The sequence below is a fragment of the Curcuma longa genome, chromosome 1 (assembly GCF_044706935.1).
Source record: "Curcuma longa cultivar G26 ecotype Majalengka, Jawa Barat chromosome 1, ITB_CL_G26_1.1, whole genome shotgun sequence".
Lineage (NCBI taxonomy): Eukaryota > Viridiplantae > Streptophyta > Magnoliopsida > Zingiberales > Zingiberaceae > Curcuma > Curcuma longa.
In genome coordinates, this window is record NC_133861.1 from 10,107,387 (window position 1) to 10,126,168 (window position 18,782).

The following is an 18,782-nucleotide window of genomic DNA, read 5'->3' on the forward strand; positions in this document are numbered from 1 at the left end:
CTAGCGCACGCACGTGGCACTGGAGATGGCAAGGGGGTAGGAAAAGGAGTTGGCATATTGGAAGGAGACTACGGCGCCGGGGGCAAGAGGGCGGCCGTCGTTGAGGAGGCAGTCATTGATGCTGAGGCGGCGGAAGACGCTTGGGTTGACGAGGCGTGCCGAGCTGAAGGCGCCGCAGCTCAAGTGGATGTTACTCAACGAACAGCCGCCGGAACAGAGGTTTAGCACAGACACTGTGTACGTCGGAATCCCGTTCGGCAGCGGCGCAGACTGGCCCTGATGCACTTCGATGTCCCCAATGCTGCAGTCAGCGGCAAGCTTGCCTGTAGCATCATCCCATTCCAAAAATATTGCAGATAATTAATCACGAGATGCACAAAGAAGTCGAGCACATTGCAAATTAAAAGAAGAAAAAATGAAGCTGAGAACATTACGCTTCTAAATTCATATACTAAAAGAGAGTACGGCCGCGTCGGACTCGGACAGACTTACATACATGTTCAAGAGCAACTTATGAAAAAATATTTATAAATGATAAATCATTTTGTAGATTCCATTAGGCAATTGATATATAAAACAATGCACAGTGCAAAAGCAAAATGTGCAAAAGCTACGCGCGTTTAAAATTAGATGTAGAACAAATGTAATGGACGACAAACAAGATCGCATAAATGAACGAGATCCAAGAGGACACGAGGGTAGAAATGGAGAAAAAGAGTGGCAGAATGTCAGAAGAAGGGATGATTAGTTATGACAAAACAGTAAGTTGATGAAGCAGGCTGCGGTGGGGTTGGGAGACGAGATTGATCTCGGTTTGATGAACCTGCGGGAGATAAAACACTGCACAAGGAGCAGAACAAATCTTAAACGATCAAATTATAATCAATAAAAATATATGTAGTTTATTTGGTTATTATAATTGAGAAAGAAAGATATATATATTAATAAAGGCAGGAGGAGAAACTTGTTTTAGCACACAAACCAAAGGCGAGCAGTAACAGGAGCGTAACCGCCGGAATCGCCGCCGTGAAAAGCCGTGTAGAATCGCCTTTCATCCTCCTACGCGTGGAAATACTTCAAGCTAGATTCTTGTTTTGCAGAAGAGATCGCAGGCTCAATGAAAGCCCTAGCTAGAAACTGGAAACCCTTGCGCTTTAGAACTCTTCAGGGAGACTCAAGCTGCAGTAAAAGAAGGGCGGTGCACATCAATGTGAGGCACACCATTTTCGTCAGAAAAGAAGGAAAAGAAGGAATTGGATTTCAATCCGATCGAGCTCGACGCGACCAAGAACGGGAAACAAAAAGGTAGAACAATGAAGCAAATCAGAACACAGAAAAAATTTTGGAGAAGATATCCAACCTATGGAAGGATGCAGGAAGGCGAACTTGAGATGAGGGAAGAGAAAATGATTAATTGGATGAATCAGATGGCACGGTTTATATAGGGAAGAGGTGGTGCTTTATATATCGTAACAATATGTTGAGTTAAAAATAAGAGAAATATTAGGCAACAAATTATCAATTTCTCTTAAATATATTTTTTTATTCATGTAATATGATGGATGAAAAAGAGCTTATTGGTATAATTTCTTTCTTCACAAGGATGCAGGCGCAGCCTCGTCCGTGGAGGTTTATATAGGGAAGAGATGGTGGCTTCATCGTAAAAGTAAGAATGTCTTAATGCATATGGACTTGGATTTGTAAATGAGAGAAGAAATATTAGGCAACAAATCATCAATTTCGAGGCCCTTCCCATTGGAACCTTCAATTTAAATTAAATACAATAGATTAATCCTTCTTATTAAATAATTTAAATAGATTATATTAAAATTTTATTCATCCATTTAAAAAAGAACTTAAATCATCAATCCATTTAAAAAGAACTTAAATCATTAATTTAGGCCCACCCATTAGAACCTTCAATTTAAATTGAATTCGATGGATTGATGTACCATGTCAAGTAATTAATTTAAATAGATTAAATTAAAATTTTATCCAACCATTTAAAAGAGGACCTAAATCAGCTCATGCGGGTTGCGGGTCCAGACAAGCCAGCCTGTGACAAACTCAAGTTGGCCAACGAGTTGAAATGATTTTTTTTTCAAAATTCAATAAGTTCAATGAGACCCACCTAATCCACAATCTAAATTTAAATTTTTTTTATTTTTTCTAATATCAAAATTAAAATTGAAACAACCACAATAAAAAATGAATATGCAAAACTTGCAAGAAGCGTATCCTACCATCTATGCCCCCAATAGGTCCTCAACGGTTTCGTGGGAAACTAAGAAGATCAGGAAAGGAGTGCTCAACGAAAATCCACCCCTTTTTTTGGTTGATATTGTGGCGAAGGAGCTCTCGGTTCACTTTTGACCGCCGTAGGGGGGAAATATAACAACTCCTCCGATTCTGAGAATCATACATGTCTATTTGAGAATGCGACACTTGTTCATCATATAATAATTAACAAGTGCGTAATTTTTTCTGACAACTTTAGTCAGATCCACATATTAATAGTTCAACGCCTTGAAGTCAAACATTATTTGCTCTTTCGATGATTTTATTTGGTGTTTCTACAATATTTTGTCAGCATTAAAGTACACAAACAACCCTCAATTTATTCAATTTGAAACAATGTGGTAGGATACATACACTATGAAAATATTGACTAGTGCCTTCTTTCAAGGCTTAAAGGAGGGAGGATTTCTTTTAATCCCTTGTATTAAGAAAACACTCATAGGTTATAACGAGCTCAGCGGAGAAGTACATTAACATTAAAGAAATTTAGCGGCTTTGACAAGGAAAAGGAGAAGCGACAAATGAGCCAATTCGAGGGATAGTACAATCCTCCATGTTTGAACCCTACAACTCCTTGCACTTATGACCCCTAAGAAAAGAACTATGCAAAGAGAACAGTCTAGTTTGGCAACCCTAGGGATATATGGGATAGTTTAGAAACCTCCAACCAAACACTATTGGAAGCATGGACGGATTCAAAAATTAGAGGTGGACTAAGATTTGGATATGGAAGGGGTGGGCTAAGCACCAAGATAAAATGAACAAAAAAAAGAAAGAATGAAAGAACATATTAATTTTCTTTGATGTCAAATTATAGACTATAAAATACTATTTAAATTTTTTGGACCGGACTAGAGTCTAGAACAGTCCTATATCTGTTTCTACTTGGAGGTATTCTTTTCTTTTTTTTTTAATAATCAAGGTGCCCAGACTTCGCCCAATTAATCTTAAAAGTAGACGACTTTCCTCTAGTTTGTCTAACGAATAAATCTGTTTTACACACATAGAGGTTGACCATATTCTTTCTCCATTGGAATTTAAACTTTAATTCTCTTATTTGTTATCCTAAATATTTTACCACCACACGACATTTATGGGAGCTCGTTGGAAGTGCTCTTTATTTTTTATAACCGAGTATTCAATTCTTAAAACTAACTAATTCTGAGATAAATGGTCTGATCTCATATTCCAACGATCAGTAAATCGGAAAGTATTTATAATTGCCCGTCCGGAACAGTCGATGTCTTAGGTTTGTCATCCCAAGAGGAAAATACTCACCTGCGGGAGGTTCTTTTGTTAACATGTATGGTTGATGTGGAAGCATAGGAAGGCAGAGCAGGCATTTGACCAATTGCTACAGCCGATTCTAATCTCAGGGAATGCTCTGATAGCAAGGTACACTCAGCTAGGAGATGGACATATGGCTCTCGCACTGTGTTTCATAACATGAAAGGTGTGGTCAGGTGGCTTTTGCGGAAACAAATACGATAAGAAAATTGATAAAGATGGAAGCTTTCCCTCCTATAAACGGCTTCGTTATGTGCCGAAGATCAACTGGTGCATCTCTTGCTTCCTAGCTAATTATGATATCGGTTTAAAAGATAAAAAAGAGCAACAGACCATTGTTATCTATGAATCCAAATGCTATTGTCGTTGAGATTATTTTAACTGGATGCCTCCTTTTTGGAACTACTAGAAAAGCTGAGCAGTTTCTTGAACTAATCCGTGTGAAGCTTAATTCCAATTTACTGGCTGTGATGGCTCAAATGACTCCAATATATGAGAAAGATGGACATAGAGATGAACTTATAAAGCTAAAAAGATGTGGACATGGTCCTAAACATGCCCTGAAAAGCTAAGGAGGCAAAGCAGTCTGTGGTTGCTGCAAGATCATTGTTGTGAAAACTGTTGATTCTGGGAGTTCAATCCGTTGTGCAAACCCTGGGCTTGGTTTAAATTGATTGAGCTCCAGGCTCCTCTTTATGTGGATTTCACCAAGGAACGGAATTTTTCGAGGCTTGAAGCTGAGGGCAAAAAAAATAATAATAATAAAAAAATCTCGAGTTGCTAACAGAGAAGTAGTTACAGGCTAAGCTGACAAAGTAACGAATTGGCATCTTTCCAAATGAAAGCAAAGAGATGAAGTTATTCTCTATTATCTTTTCCCCGATTTTGATAGTATTTCGTGTCGTGAGATCGGAGCGGTCCCTTTTATTATGATCTTTGAGTTATGGGGTTGATTTTGATGACCAAGCATCATAGGCTGAGTCACTATTGGACTAAGTCGTTGTTGACTGAGCAGTGTAGATCAAGCACTGTTGGCTGAGCATTGTACTGCAAAAGGTTGGAACCGCCAACCTAGCGGCCCCCCCACCCCGGCCCCACAAGTATGAGGGGGAGTAAATCACGGTGAATGCGGGACTGGCCAGAGCGTGGTGGCCGAGGGAATTGGAAACATGGCACAGATTGATGCTATCGCAAATGCAACCATGAGCCCTCGAACCGCACACCTTCAACTGCAAGCATCCGCGCCCTGACCAGCTGACCCCGCCCGTGGGGGCGTTGGCTGAGCATTGTAGATTATGTCCTTGTTGGCCGAGCACTATAGGCTGAGTCACTATTGCCCGAGTACTCTCACACTCTGTTTGAATGGGGTGAGGGAAGGTTCATTAACGGAAGGGAAAGGAAGGGGAAGGGGGAAAAGGAAGGGGAAGGGAGGTATTTATATTTTTCTTGTTTGGGGGAAGGGAAGGTTCATTAACGTAACATGTGCTATTTTGTTTGGGAGGAAGAGGAAGGAAATGAAGATTAAATATATAAAATTACAAAAATATCTTTACTTGTTAAAATAGATCTATAATAATTTAGAAATAATTGTTCGTTAGGTATTTTATTTTATCTAATGCCTTATAACTATTCGTTGAGTTCGTCAATTGAAATTATAAACTAAATATATAAAATTATAAACATATCTTTATTTTTTAAAATAAATCTATATGTAAAAAAATATATATAGCTCATAAGAATAACAAAAATTAATATTTACAACTTAAATAAATAAAAAATTTAAAAAATAATAAGTAGATATATAAAAAAATATGTGAAATACAGAATTTATACATTTTGGTACGATAAAAGATAAATCAATATTTATATATATATTTTTATAAAAATTTACTTTTTATATATATTTTTATAAAAATTTATTGATGTAAAAATTTATGACGAAGGTTAACATCGAGGAGTGCGAGTGACGACTACGTTATGTGACGAAGAGCAACGGTGCAAAAATCTAATAAATAAGTTATTTTAATAATTAATATTTTAATATAAGGGTAAAATTGGAATAAATATGTTTTCACATTTCCTTCCCCTTCCTTACACCCCAAATCGAAGTGTAAAGAATTATATCTATTTATGGTCATGCAAGGGGAAAGCTTACCCTTCCTTCCCCTTCTCTCCCCTTCCCTCACTTCTTTACAAACAAGGTTACAAATTCCCTTCCCCTTATTTACCCTTCCTTCAGTCGAGTCACCAATACTAAATATTTGATTTGTAATATATTTTATTATAAAAGTTGAGATATTTAAGAAATAATATATTTGATTTATGACTGGACATGAGAACTATAAATATTAAAAAGAAATATTTAATATCATTTTAAATGCCCTATGAGAAGAGTAGTGTTCACAGATAATAAAGCTTTGGGAACTTAAGCAACTAAAAGAACTGGAGCATTCAGCTCAATTACGTGTCCAATTTCACAGTCACACTTGATTTGACTATCATTGTTCGTTATTCATTCTTGATTCTCAACCACCTTGGCGATTCAACCAAGGGAACCAACAAAACACAACATAAGTAAACAGAATACCAAAATGAATTCTATAGCTTCCTACAACTAAATTCTTTCATCGAAATAAATCATTTCTATATATCAGAATTAGTGTTCTTGTGTCTGATAAAATAAAGGCAAAGCAAAATAGAAGAGAAATATATATTTTTTTACATATGATATTCTATATTTCTTTTGATAGCCAAATAAATTCCCCAAAAATATCATATATTTCAACAAATTAAACATCCTACATTATGAAGATTTAGAACATGAATTCACAAAATAGAACATATAACAACAAATTGTATCAAGCAAAACTGCTCGTGCAGTTTGATGCAAAGGGTGAATATATATATTGATGCACAAATAGGTAGAACAAACATCTTTGAAGCATTTCTTCAAACATATAACTTACTACTAGTTGATCAGCAGAACCAACGCTAGGCATTTCCTCAAGCACTTCTCAATCAAGAAAAAACAACACATTCCAATCCCTATAACAAACAGTTCCCAATATTTTCTTTGATAGAGGATTCATTCTCTATATCAACGACGACAGATACTAAATTATATTAAGTTTAAACTTATCCACACAGATATAGGAGTTTTCAGAAATCCTCATCCAGCTTGAACTCATGGATGGTTCCATTGCCATTCAAACTTGACATCACTGAAGCCTTCTGGTACTCACCCACCCTCTTCTCAAAGAAATTGGTCTTCCCTTGCAACGAGATAAGCTCCATCCAATCAAAAGGGTTGACCACACCATACATCTTGTTGTAGCCCAGCGCCACAAGCAAGTGGTCTGCCACAAATTCAATATACTGGCTCATGAGGTTGCCGTTCATACCGACAAGAGCAACAGGCAGAGCGCTGCAGACGAACTCACGCTCGATGTCCACAGCGTCAGTGATAATGGTGCGGACCCTGTCCTCGGTGAGTTTGTTACGAAGGAGACCGTATAGGAGACAGGCAAAATCACAGTGGAGACCTTCGTCGCGGGAGATGAGCTCGTTTGAGAAAGTTAGACCAGGCATGAGCCCGCGCTTCTTGAGCCAGAAGATGGCGCAGAAGGAGCCGGAGAAAAAGATGCCCTCGACGCAAGCAAAAGCGACGAGCCGCTCGGCGAAAGAGCCGGAGAAGTCGATCCAGCGAAGAGCCCATTCCGCCTTGCGGGCGACGGCAGGCACCGTGTCGATGGCGTGGAAAAGGCGCGACTTCTCCTCGTGGTCTTTGACGTAGGTGTCGAGGAGGAGGGAATACATCTCAGAGTGGATGTTCTCGATGGCGATCTGGAAGCCGTAGAAAGCGCGGGCCTCGGGGAGCTGTACGTCGCGCATGAACCGGCCGGCGAGGTTCTCGAGGACGATGCCGTCCGAGGCGGCGAAGAAAGCGAGGACGTGGGAGATGAAGTGACGCTCGTCGGCGGAGAGGCGATGCTGCCAGTGTGGGAGATCGGGCGACAGATCCACCTCCTCTACCGTCCAGAAGGAGGCCACGGCCTTCTTGTAGAACTCCCAGATGGAGGGATAGGTGATGGGGAACATGCAGAAGCGGTCGGGATTCTCCGCCAGCAACGGCTCGTATTCCGCTTCGATTGCTCCTCCGCCAGGAGAGGCGGCAGCCAAAGGTAGGGTTATCGCCGGCATGGTAGGGATGCAGAGAAGAAACGGGACGGTTTGGGCGGAAAAAGAGATGGGGCGTCTAGGCAAGAGGTGGAGGGGGGTTTAAATTAAGGGGAGATTTTCGGCGCCATTGGCGAGTTTTTTAAATTTAGGAGATTTTGTCGAAACGGCAGCGGCAATGGCGATGGTTTTACAAGTTTTGGCGCCATCAGTGAAATTGGCGGGCTTTTAAATTGAGGGTTTCCCGAGTTTGGGCGCCATTCCATCAACGGACCACCGAAATTTAAGGATTATTCTTCGCACTCTCTCGCTCTGTTACCTTCGCTCATATTGGCCAGTTGCTTACCGCCAATTTCAATTAAGGCGAGGTGTACCTCTTCGGGAGTGCGAATGGGTGAACATAAGTTTAACATGTACGCTGTGCCCGCCTTGCGTTTGGTTTTCCAAAGGGACGTGAACAAAATATCTAATCGGCCCATATTAGTTTCGTTTGGAGATATGGGCCGGGCCACGATATGGAGGAAAGGATTCAGTGGGATCGTGATATCAGTAATTCTATATATAAAAACCACTCCGAATATTAAAAAAAAATATACTAAAATGACTTCTCTTTTAACCAAAGTTTAATTCAGTAAGTAGTAATATTAATTTATAAAAAACAAATAATAATTTTTAAAATTTTAGGTGAATTTATTTATTTGTTTTAAAATATAATGATAATTTTTTTTTTTGACTCGCTAAAATGATTCCTTTGCTGTTCCCGATTTCCCCCATGATAAAGGCCCGCCAAACCTGCAATTCCTCTCCCTCGTAAATTCAAAAAATCTTTTTGTGCCTTAAAACCAACAGGCAATCGATTGCTTTATTTAGTAAAAGCTGTTCATAAACCTGAGACAGTATTCACGGTATCCACCGGAGATGAAGACGTCCAAACTTATGAGGAACAAACAAATTAGTATGGAAACGAATTACTCTGTTTGGAAGTAGCCAATCAATTCTCTTTTGTGATGACATTATCTGATAAATAATTGACGTGAAGGATACAGATAAATCTCTCCTTAGATACGAGATTTGATCCAACATAGGGAATGGCACCGTCCAACCTACTGTACTCCACATCTACTCAAGAAATCAGTTGCTATCACGGTGAGACAAGTGGAACCACCATCGGCACCACCAAAAAGATATGAGCAAAGTTGAAAATCCGTGGCTGCCATTGCACGTCAAGCTCGGGGCTCATCGACATCGAAACGTCACAAGAGCACGAAGGCTGAGGACCACACTTGATGTGCCAATGGAAGTGTAAATCGATAGGGAGGGGACCAAGAGTAGTAGTGTGTTTGTAATTTGTAAATGCTTATGAGAAGCCATGATCAATGCGTGAACCATTGACAAGAAAGCAGGCATCTTCATTACTCAGGCTCTTGTGGTGTGGCCAACAGCATCAGCCAAAAGGCTGAGATATGCACAGGTGCGTTGAGCTGCCTCCCCTGCACGCTCCATGTCCCTGCTTTAATTCTCACCCTTTTGCTCACACCTTGAGCACGAAAAAAAGCATACACATATCAATCCGTGAGCCATAGATGAGATTTGCAATGACTTTATTTATGTTCCAAGACATCTCTAATTTTCAGAATGGGTTGTAGCTTCAAGAAGGTAAATGTCATCGAGAAACCCTCGCACCATTTAAAATAGAGACCCATCCACGGATATCAGATAAGTACAGGCGAGCTGAGTTGCCTTAACGGCGTGCTCCATGTCTCTGCTTCTTTACCCTTTTGCTCTCAAAACTATTATCAGAAAAGTAGATACATATCAGTCCATGAATTATAGACGGCTAATGTCAAGGTGAAATCTTTCACTTGCTCCATTTACTACAAAACGAAGGGTCACTCAGAGAGGGCAGCAGGTACAACAATGAGAAAGGATTCTAACCCCGAGACAAAGGTACAAATTCCTTGTCTTAATGGGTGGGAAACACATTCCCCACTTGCCTCTCTGTACATGAAAGACGTGGTCACTGGTCACAAGTTGGCTGCCCATGTCGCTGATCGAATCTATACCAACGAGAAAGAGCACAAACATCAGTAGAAAAGAAATATAAACATTCATGTAAGACTGTAAAAGGAAATAAGTTATCATAAAAACTTCACCTCTGATTTTGCAAGCTTAAACTATGATAACGTGAGCTGAAAAGGACTGTCGTCACAGAATAAGATAAAGACAGGCAGATGCTAAAGACCAATTACAGATCAATGTGAAAACACAGTGAACTAACGAAAAGGATCGAGTTTTCCAAATTAAAAATAAATTGGAAAACTCCGGTATTCAACAAAATCATAGTGAGACGTTAGACAAACCTATACCTACCAAAAATTTCCACAAAACTTTGCCCCACCTAAGCACGTGCTCAGTTCAATTATTGCGGCATCTCCCACTGTCAACCAATAAGCGCCAAACGCAAGAGCAAATGCAGAAAGAACAGGCTGCTGAGGTAATTAGATTTGTCTTAATCTGGTTTAAAGATGCTATAAGTATTTAATAACCTGAGATAAAATTTCCAACTGATTGTTTACCATGGAAATATACATGCCTAATCTACTTCCAATTCAACTCGAAGCAATATCTTGAGATATACAAGATCGAATCATTTCTAAAATTGTGCATATATATCTCACTCGAAATACATCGTTTGGAAAAATCTTGAACATAAATTAGATTCCGTGACATCGTTGATGACAATAAACAGTATCACCGTACCAAGTCAATGTTCCAAAGACACTGGAAGTTAGAAAATCAAGGAGAAACACAAGCGATGCATGACAAGGTTAATAAAAGTTTTGCTGCTGGGAAGGATTTATCATTACAGTCAAAATGTCCTATCATCAAGGAGGTTGGGCGTTCACTTTAACATGTTCAAATAAGTCGAATTTTCAGAAGTGCACTCTTTTGTTTCGCTTAGCACAATGAAATTCAAAGTTACTTCTTGACAGTCCTGGAGGGTGCTGACAAAAGTTGGGCGGAAGGAAGTTAGTATATAAAGTGTTAGACTAGTTACTCAACATAATCAAGAACACTCTTGAATTGTCTTTCTTGGTTTCCATGGAAAAGAATCGTCCAAGAGAACTGCAACTGCTAGTCCAGTCCTCGACTTCTCTTCCATCTGAAGCGCCGACGTCCATGGCGGGATGTGATCCTACTTCCCATCCTCTGCCTGACCTCAATCTGTCGATGAGTGTTGGGACACCATGGCCATCTGCTAAAGAAGAAACCAACAGCTATGCAAAAAAATTGCAAGTATTAAGGCAACATACTGCTGAGCAGATCCGACTCGCTGCTGTTGAAAAGGCTTATATTGAAAGAACAAGGGAGCTGACAAGGAGGGAACTGGAGTTGGCAAAGAAAGAGTTCGCACGAGCCAGGCTAATATGGGAGCGAGCAAGAGAAGAGGCGGAGAAAGCAGAGAGATTGAAGGAGATAGCAACCAGAAGGGTCAGCTCTACTTGCATGGAGATCACTTGCCAAAGTTGTCATCAACCATTCCAAGCATAGAAGAGCCTAATCAGAATCTCAGGTTCAGGTTCTTGCTAGTCCATCGATCATAATCATGAAGTGAACATCTCTAAAGTTAACTATCCAAGTCGATCCGTATCGAGAAGTTATGCGTCATTGTCCTTGCAATTCTAGTTCGCCATTTAACAACATTCTAAGCTACTTGAGCTCAAAATAGCAAAATAAATTGACATTATTAGTGCAAAAAATGGAGTTCCCGGCTATTTGACTTGTCTGATATTCTTGAAGTTTTTTTTTTTAAATCTGTGATGCAGCCGTCGCCTTCACTCGAAAATTAAGAGACCAGAAACCTCTGCGTGTTTTCCATCAGTGTACGTGGAATTCCTGCTCAAATAGAAAGAAGAGAATCAGAGAACAAGAAGCTTCCCTATCAAGAAAAGTACTTATTACTTTCATATTACCTTCTGTACCAAACACCGATGCAAATTTCATAACAATCTAGAACTATGATAGCTCGGGAAAAATAAACTATCCAAACATTTACTACTGTTGTGTGATTTGTTCTATATGTTTCATACAACTGATGCATTTACGAAATCATCTAGATCTCGGAGACATTTTTTTGCATTCATCAGCTGATACTAAGTACCAAACTGGCATCAGATAACCACGATCCAAACGAAGCAGATGCAAGTAACTGTGAATGAAAGCAAAGTCAATCAATTGTTCTAATATATTGCCTTTGTTTGATCTTTCATCATAGTTCAGTAATGGCAATATTTGAATGATAGCTTTATTATGACATTGCCTAAATGATTAACAGTAAGATAATTAACACAGTTTGATACGACGATTACTAAGTGATAACAAAAAAATATGGACAATCAACAAAAAAATATCAAGCTCTTTTTACGTTTCCTAGTCCCCTGTCAACTAGAAACAAGAATCAAGCTTAGTATCATCTATTGTGAGCTTCATCAAGTGAGTAGTAGTAATATTCAAGGATTCAATCAAAAAGGAAGTTATCAGCGTGATTATGTCTGATGCCACCCACCTCACACTAATGACAGTATTGATTCGCTAATACCTGCCAAACATGTGCTGAAAGAAGTTGATTATTTAAAGATATAAGCATCATTTCAAAATCAACTGAAAGGATTATAGAATACTGCAGAAACATGTAAAGAAAAGTAACAATTGCTAATAAACATTGTAGTAAAAAGTGTCCTTAAGATTAGGATAAGAGTTGGTTCAGTAAAACAATTATATCATCGTTATTCAAAATTAGATCGATCAGACTGTCAGATCAGGAGTAACCATAATCAGCCCACATCAACAAATTAAAGCATTCCCAAGCCAAAGGGCATGTCCATAAGAATCTAGCAAAATCAGTATCTGAAAAAAAAAATCCATGAAAAGTATTACTGATATATACAAAAATAATTCGACGTAGCAAAATGAGAATTTTCTGTACCATAGAGACGTAGACAAGTTGAGTTGTAAGCCAAGAGTGCTCCGACGTAGTTTTCTATATAGTGCAGATGCAGCTACTGATTTGCATGAACCATGTACCTTTATATATCTGTTGGCATTTGATTCTGAAAAGATATAATTGCCTGAATGTATCTTGTTGTCACCCAAACTCAAAACTGAGTTCTCTGCTTCAACTGAAATTCTTGCTTTGGAGAGCATCAAATAAATCAGAAATTGGACCGTGTAGTGTAGTATGGCTTGTTCTATTAGGTGAATGGAAAATATAACTAAACTTTGTCTAATCCAGCAGCATTGTTCCTCAATAGCCAATGCACGTGGAATAAAATAAAATCCAACAAGAAAATAGAAAAATAAGTACCATTAGGATCGTAGCTTGATGGTACTAGAATCAAGGTTCCACATAAAGTGACCATATATAGCATTTCTTAAAAGGCATTGCTTTGTTCAATTATATAAGATTATGTCATTGACCTTTAAATTTTGACATCCAATAAAATATCTGTCTAGTCAATGGACAAATGCAAGAAACCACTCCTAAGAAGTTAGTTAGCTTTAATCATCTAATGCATAAGAAAAGCTTATTATCATCATGCATAATAAGACTAGCTGTAATTAAGGAGTTCGATGAGCATGCAAAACATTCCCTCGTGCCACCGTACTTCTGCCCTTGTTTTGCACTAAAGATTTACTTCATTAAAGCCTTTGACACAATACATTGGGACCTCACTTGCTAACTACATAAATTTATTCCCTGACTTTTTACTAGGAAATCTGCAATCTTGCCGAACAACTCACTTACCCGGTCGTTTTCATGCAGGTGGGGACAGACAGGGTGACACTCTCTCTAGTCTCACCCTATCTATTCTTCCTTATGATGGGTCTCCTTAACAAGATCATCCTGGACAAGCACCGTCAAATTTATCTGATCTGGAGCATGTCTGATCACATCATCTCAAACAACATGCAGATCATGCAATAAGCTGACGAAGTTATCCTTCTACTGTAATAGAATCCTTATCTGCACTTCATAATATCGCCGTTTGCCTTATTAAGTAGCCTTCATACCAAACTCCTCAAAAGTAGAGTAATATACAGTTTTTATGGCTCAGCCCTAGCACACTTCTTCTTATGCTCCATTGAATCCTTCCTTTGACCTATATGGGTCTCTCACAATGCTTGCCAAAACACATCATGCTGGATCCAACTTATTCGTTGTTGGACGATTAATGCTTGTTAACAACGTCTCAATTGTGATCTCAAACTACTACCTAAGAATTTGCTTCTCACCTACCTTTGGCCCCCTATTCTCAAATCTACTGATCGTTTTCAGGGCATCCTACAAGGCTTAACACATTTCAGACTTCCTCCTTCGTGAATATTCCAAGAATCCCATCAATGGCCCATATCAAGAAATGATGATTTCACCATCAACTCTACTTATGTTGTCATTTCCAGGAGCGTGCATTAGTTTACTTTGGCATAGACACCATTGCAGTGACTAACCCTCCAAGGTTAGATTGAAACATCATGAGAGACCAACTAAATAACAGAGCCTAACTTTCAAGGGACATCGGGAGACCATGGCCCAACTACTATCTATGTACCATTTCAGGCCTTTGCATAACAATTTAAGAACACGTCTGAATCATTATATTAAAAGAACCTTTACTTTGTTGATTGAAAGATTCCTGGCCGACAAAAGTGTCAATGGGTTGTGTCGAGCACAAATCGATCACCTCCCAACCACACCCTAGTCTGAGTTAGCTCAGCAGTCGAAATGTATTACAAAATAAATACTAAAACACAAAAAGAAAACTAACAAAAATTAAAAATTGTCATTTATTTTTTTTTAAAGAAAAAGTATAACAACTAGTAAGATTTTAACAATTTTTAGGGATAAAAGAGTTTCTCCTCAAAAAATTATAAAAATATACTATATGAGTTGTCGAGCCCAATCGTTTCGAGTCGGACAAGGCCCATAAACTAAGAGATACATACACGGCGTGGCCCATCAACATGGTCACGTCGGTTCTTGGCTGGCCCAATCAGGCACCTGTAATTGTGGTTGTTGGTCATGGTAGTTTTCGTCTTGCAGAAGATACCACCATCTGGACACTAATTTATATATGTAAATTATGTCCAATTACTTTTAAAATTTATCTTATTATTTATATGTAAAATAAATTCAATATTGTTACCTTTAATTCAAATTTTCATTCTCAAAAGAATTAACTAATTTTACTTACATCAAATTATATAACAAATTTTGAAAATTGGAAATTGATTAAAAACAGTTTTCAAAAAAAATTAATCTAGAGAGTTTAACTATTTCCATACTTAATATAGGGTTTTCAATAGAAAACATTGTTATTCTTAAAATGATAAACAAATCAATGTAATCCAATGGTGACATTAGTAAATACAGCAAAGCTCATAGCAGAGTCGTTTAAAATATTAATCTTTTATTTATTTTTTAAATAGTGTCCATTTGTGCTATTGCCGATCCAGGTATTTTAGACCCTAGGAAATATAAAAAGAAGAGATTCAACAGATTGCAATACTCATCAGAGAAGATAAAAGAGAAAGAATCATTGCAGAATGTTAACAGATTAAAAGACTCACATCATGTCACAGAATCTTGAACTAATTCACACGGGCAATCTGAAAGAAAGAGGTGGATGAAAATTTAAGGAAAAATAAATAATTTTCTGAATGGCTGATGCAAGATTCGAAGGGAAAAAAACATAAACTACGATACATAATTTGAGAAATAATAAATTAAATCGTATGACATTAAACTACCATCAGGAAGCAAATTTTGAAATGAATTCCTGAACCTAATTGTATATACCGCAATGATTGGAGAGGATGCGGATCCACGGCGACCATGTGGCGCTCATTACTCGCTGCTTTCACTGCGTCAATGCTTTTGGGGAATGAGGAGAGCAGAGCAGAGCAGCAGGGTCCATTAAATTCATGGCCTGGGGCTCTGTGCTTTATTGGAACTTTTCGTCGAGTCGAAACAATTTAGAAAGTAGATACAGGGAATTGAATGCCTTATTATCCAAACTATAGTAAATTTAATATACGAATTACTATTTGAAAATATACAAGAAACAAGTAGATAAGGACAGACAGATCACAAAAACTGCTCGACCGCTGAAGTGATAAAAACAGGAACAGGAGGCAGCTCTGAGAGTGGATGAGGCAATGGAAACAATAAACAGGACAAGCAATCAAAAGGCTGGTGTGAGGGCAAAGTTTATGTTGGCTTTAGAGTTGGAGCTTCTTTTTAAACCAAAGTTCTTGACTTTTTTTTTCCCCTCTCTCTCGTCCAGATCTACTACTACTCATGGCTCATCTCCATGTGGTGGTGGTGCTGCTGCTACAGACTACAGTTGTTGCTGATCAGGCTTCACAACCCATTTCTCCACCTACGTTTTGTTTTTGTCCAAGAAAGTGAGTAGGGTCAGTTGGTGGGCACCAAGAGTTACCACTCACAAAGTTATTGCCAATTTGGATGGTACAACATATCTGTATAGAAATTGAATATCCATTGCAAGAATTAAAATTAAGATACTGTTGTATAACTCACTGCACTGTGGTGGGCTCACAGTTAGAAGAAAAAAAAGTTAGATGAAGTATATGTATCAATTTAGCTGTATATATTATTGCTATATACAAAGGGGGAAAACTATAAGTAATAGGACTCTTCATACTTCAAGGTGCAATAGAAGATAATGAAAGCCTATTATTTTTGTAAAAAAAAGGTTGGACATATGAAAAAGGATTATTACAAATATGCAAAATGACTCGACAAAAAAAATAAAATTTTCAATTTAAGTGATTTAATTTAATATGCAATTGCACTTGATGGTAGATTCATATCATTGCTACTCAGGTAAGTGTGTAGGTTCATATCATTACTATTTATATGAGTTACACTTGGTGAGAAGATCCTTTATGCATTGACACTAAAGAGTCTCATCTACACTCGAGTTTAGACCATTGAGAATAAATTATAATAATAAAGTCGTTGAATTATATGCTAAGAATATCAAGTTTTTTTTATCAGAAGTTTATGGAGGTCAAAGATTAATATTAACATCAAATTTTTTGTTGTCAAAGAAAAGGTCAAGTCTTTTAAGTGTCAATTGAACACATCAATACAAATTCTATAATTAAATTAACTTATTTATGGTGTACCATTTAAAGTGTTTTATGAGCTTGTAGCTCATATATATGAGTGTGGTTCATTTTAATAATATGCTTGCATTGTGAGAGATCGTACGTATCTCTTCATGATCGATTGCAATTGAGATTTTTTATCAAGCTAAATGTTGTTTTTTGAAAAATATCTGAAGTAAAGTTTTTTTTAAAAAATTGGGGTTACGTGCATAAAGTTTTGAAAGAATTTTTTGAACTATATATTTAGAGATCAAAAGTATAAATAACTAGTTATATTGTTAAGGGAATGAATAACAATTGTACTTGCGATTACAAACTAATACTACTTTTGCTAATATTTTGACAAAGTTCCACAAGGAATAGCCTAGTGAAATAAAAACCAATCGCTAATATGGGGATATAAGATGGTTATAAACCCTCGTTCTTAGAACCTATGATTTATTGGCAATTTACTCCCAAAAGGACCAATATCTTTTTACTTCATGGATACCCTATAGAGGTAAAAAAAAAAAAACTCTTACAACATGTAAGTACAAGAAAAATAAAAGGAAGAGTCAAATGATTACAAGATGAGACTCAATATGATTTAATTAATCACTACTTTATAAACTCGATCTCAAATGTTCATATACCTTCAACTCTTTCAATTTCCATTTGTTATTCTATTGGTTATTGTTGATCGATTAACTAATCCAATATAATTGATTGATTGTTTTTGGGTTGCTTCAGTTTATGTCTGTCAATAACTACTTAAGTTGAATGGATTTCATCATTAATCAACTGTTTCATTATATCCCTTAGGTGATCCAATCTTTGTAATGCAACTTAATCAACAACTTCTTTTAGCTTTCTTGTTTTAACATTAGTTGATTGAAATTCTTTGTCCACAAATCAATTGACTATCCGATTGGCTTACCCTCGACTAAAAATATTTTTTATTCATTAAGTGATCATTTTGAGTTAACTCTTTAATTTATTTAACTCATCAGTCGACAATTGACTCGATCGATTACAGTCGACTATAACTCTAATTCTGATCATCCTAACAATTAACTCTCACTTAAGTTAAGATCTATCTTCTCTAAAAAATATATTCTGAAGTTATTGTCAATATCTTGAGTTTGAGATTGACTTTGCCATATATATAACTTTTAACTATATATGAAAATAACTCTGTAGAAAGGCAAATTGAGATTCTCAGTTTATTCACATCAACAACATTCTCTGTACATGTGCAACAGCATGTGATTCTATTTCTTATATTTCAGTACATACGGTGGATCCCCACAGAGAGGATAAAAATTAAAGCCCTTCAGAAGTCATACCCTAGCTACATTAATACACTAACATTTGCACTTTATGCAGCATATAAATATTATTGTATCAACCGTAAGAATTGATTCTTGCGTTTGGGGTTTTGTTTAGAATCCCATAACGTAGACTAATTAAACATGGTAGCCATGTGGTCGATCGAGATTCGAGGACCTCCTGCTCCACTGTTTTCCTTCCTCTTTGGCAGCTTAATTAATTACTCCAAGATGAATCCATGCATATAGTTTAATTCTTTCCTACAACTGTTCACGACGAGGTTCTCTAGGACAGTACAGTTACTGCAACCACTCTCCTTTGATTAATTCGTGGAGTAGCTACCGTTTTCCAAAAAGAATTATATTTTGACATTAAAATTGTACTAGACTCCCACTGAGCTTTTCGTAATCAAGTCCTTTCCACTCATGCCTTTTCTTTTCACAATTACCACAGGGAAATAATTTACAAGCTCATCTAACTTGCAACTACTGATAAAATAAATAAATTAATGATTAAGC

At 37.4% G+C, this 18,782-nt stretch overlaps 3 protein-coding genes across 3 annotated transcripts; 1 reads left to right on the forward strand and 2 right to left on the reverse strand.

Moving 5' to 3' along the window:
• LOC141823890 (TPD1 protein homolog 1-like) lies at positions 1–1,055 on the reverse strand. Its single transcript, XM_074711094.1, has 2 exons — positions 983–1,055; positions 1–323 (listed from the first exon to the last, which is right to left on the reverse strand). Exons 1-2 carry the CDS (start codon positions 1,053–1,055, stop codon positions 1–3), a joined length of 396 nt encoding a protein of 131 aa, XP_074567195.1.
• Positions 1,056–6,580: 5,525 nt separating this feature from the next.
• On the reverse strand, positions 6,581–7,814 carry LOC141847145 (ribonucleoside-diphosphate reductase small chain-like). The gene has a single exon (XM_074735124.1). It carries the CDS (start codon positions 7,783–7,785, stop codon positions 6,745–6,747), a length of 1,041 nt encoding a protein of 346 aa, XP_074591225.1. The 5' UTR covers positions 7,786–7,814; the 3' UTR covers positions 6,581–6,744.
• Positions 7,815–10,941: 3,127 nt separating this feature from the next.
• LOC141823899 (protein indeterminate-domain 14-like) lies at positions 10,942–11,313 on the forward strand. Its single transcript, XM_074711106.1, has one exon. The coding sequence runs from the start codon at positions 10,942–10,944 to the stop codon at positions 11,311–11,313; it is 372 nt and encodes a 123-aa protein (XP_074567207.1).
• Positions 11,314–18,782: the final 7,469 nt, after the last annotated feature.

Coding starts and splice junctions, on each gene's coding strand:
- LOC141823890 (XM_074711094.1), bottom strand. CDS start 1,055: ATGAAAGGCGATTCTACACGGCTTTTCACGGCGGCGATTCCGGCGGTT. Junction 324..982: donor CCTGTTACTGCTCGCCTTTG/GTTTGTGTGCTA, acceptor ATGATGCTACAG/GCAAGCTTGCCGCTGACTGC.
- LOC141847145 (XM_074735124.1), bottom strand. CDS start 7,785: ATGCCGGCGATAACCCTACCTTTGGCTGCCGCCTCTCCTGGCGGAGGA.
- LOC141823899 (XM_074711106.1), top strand. CDS start 10,942: ATGGCGGGATGTGATCCTACTTCCCATCCTCTGCCTGACCTCAATCTG.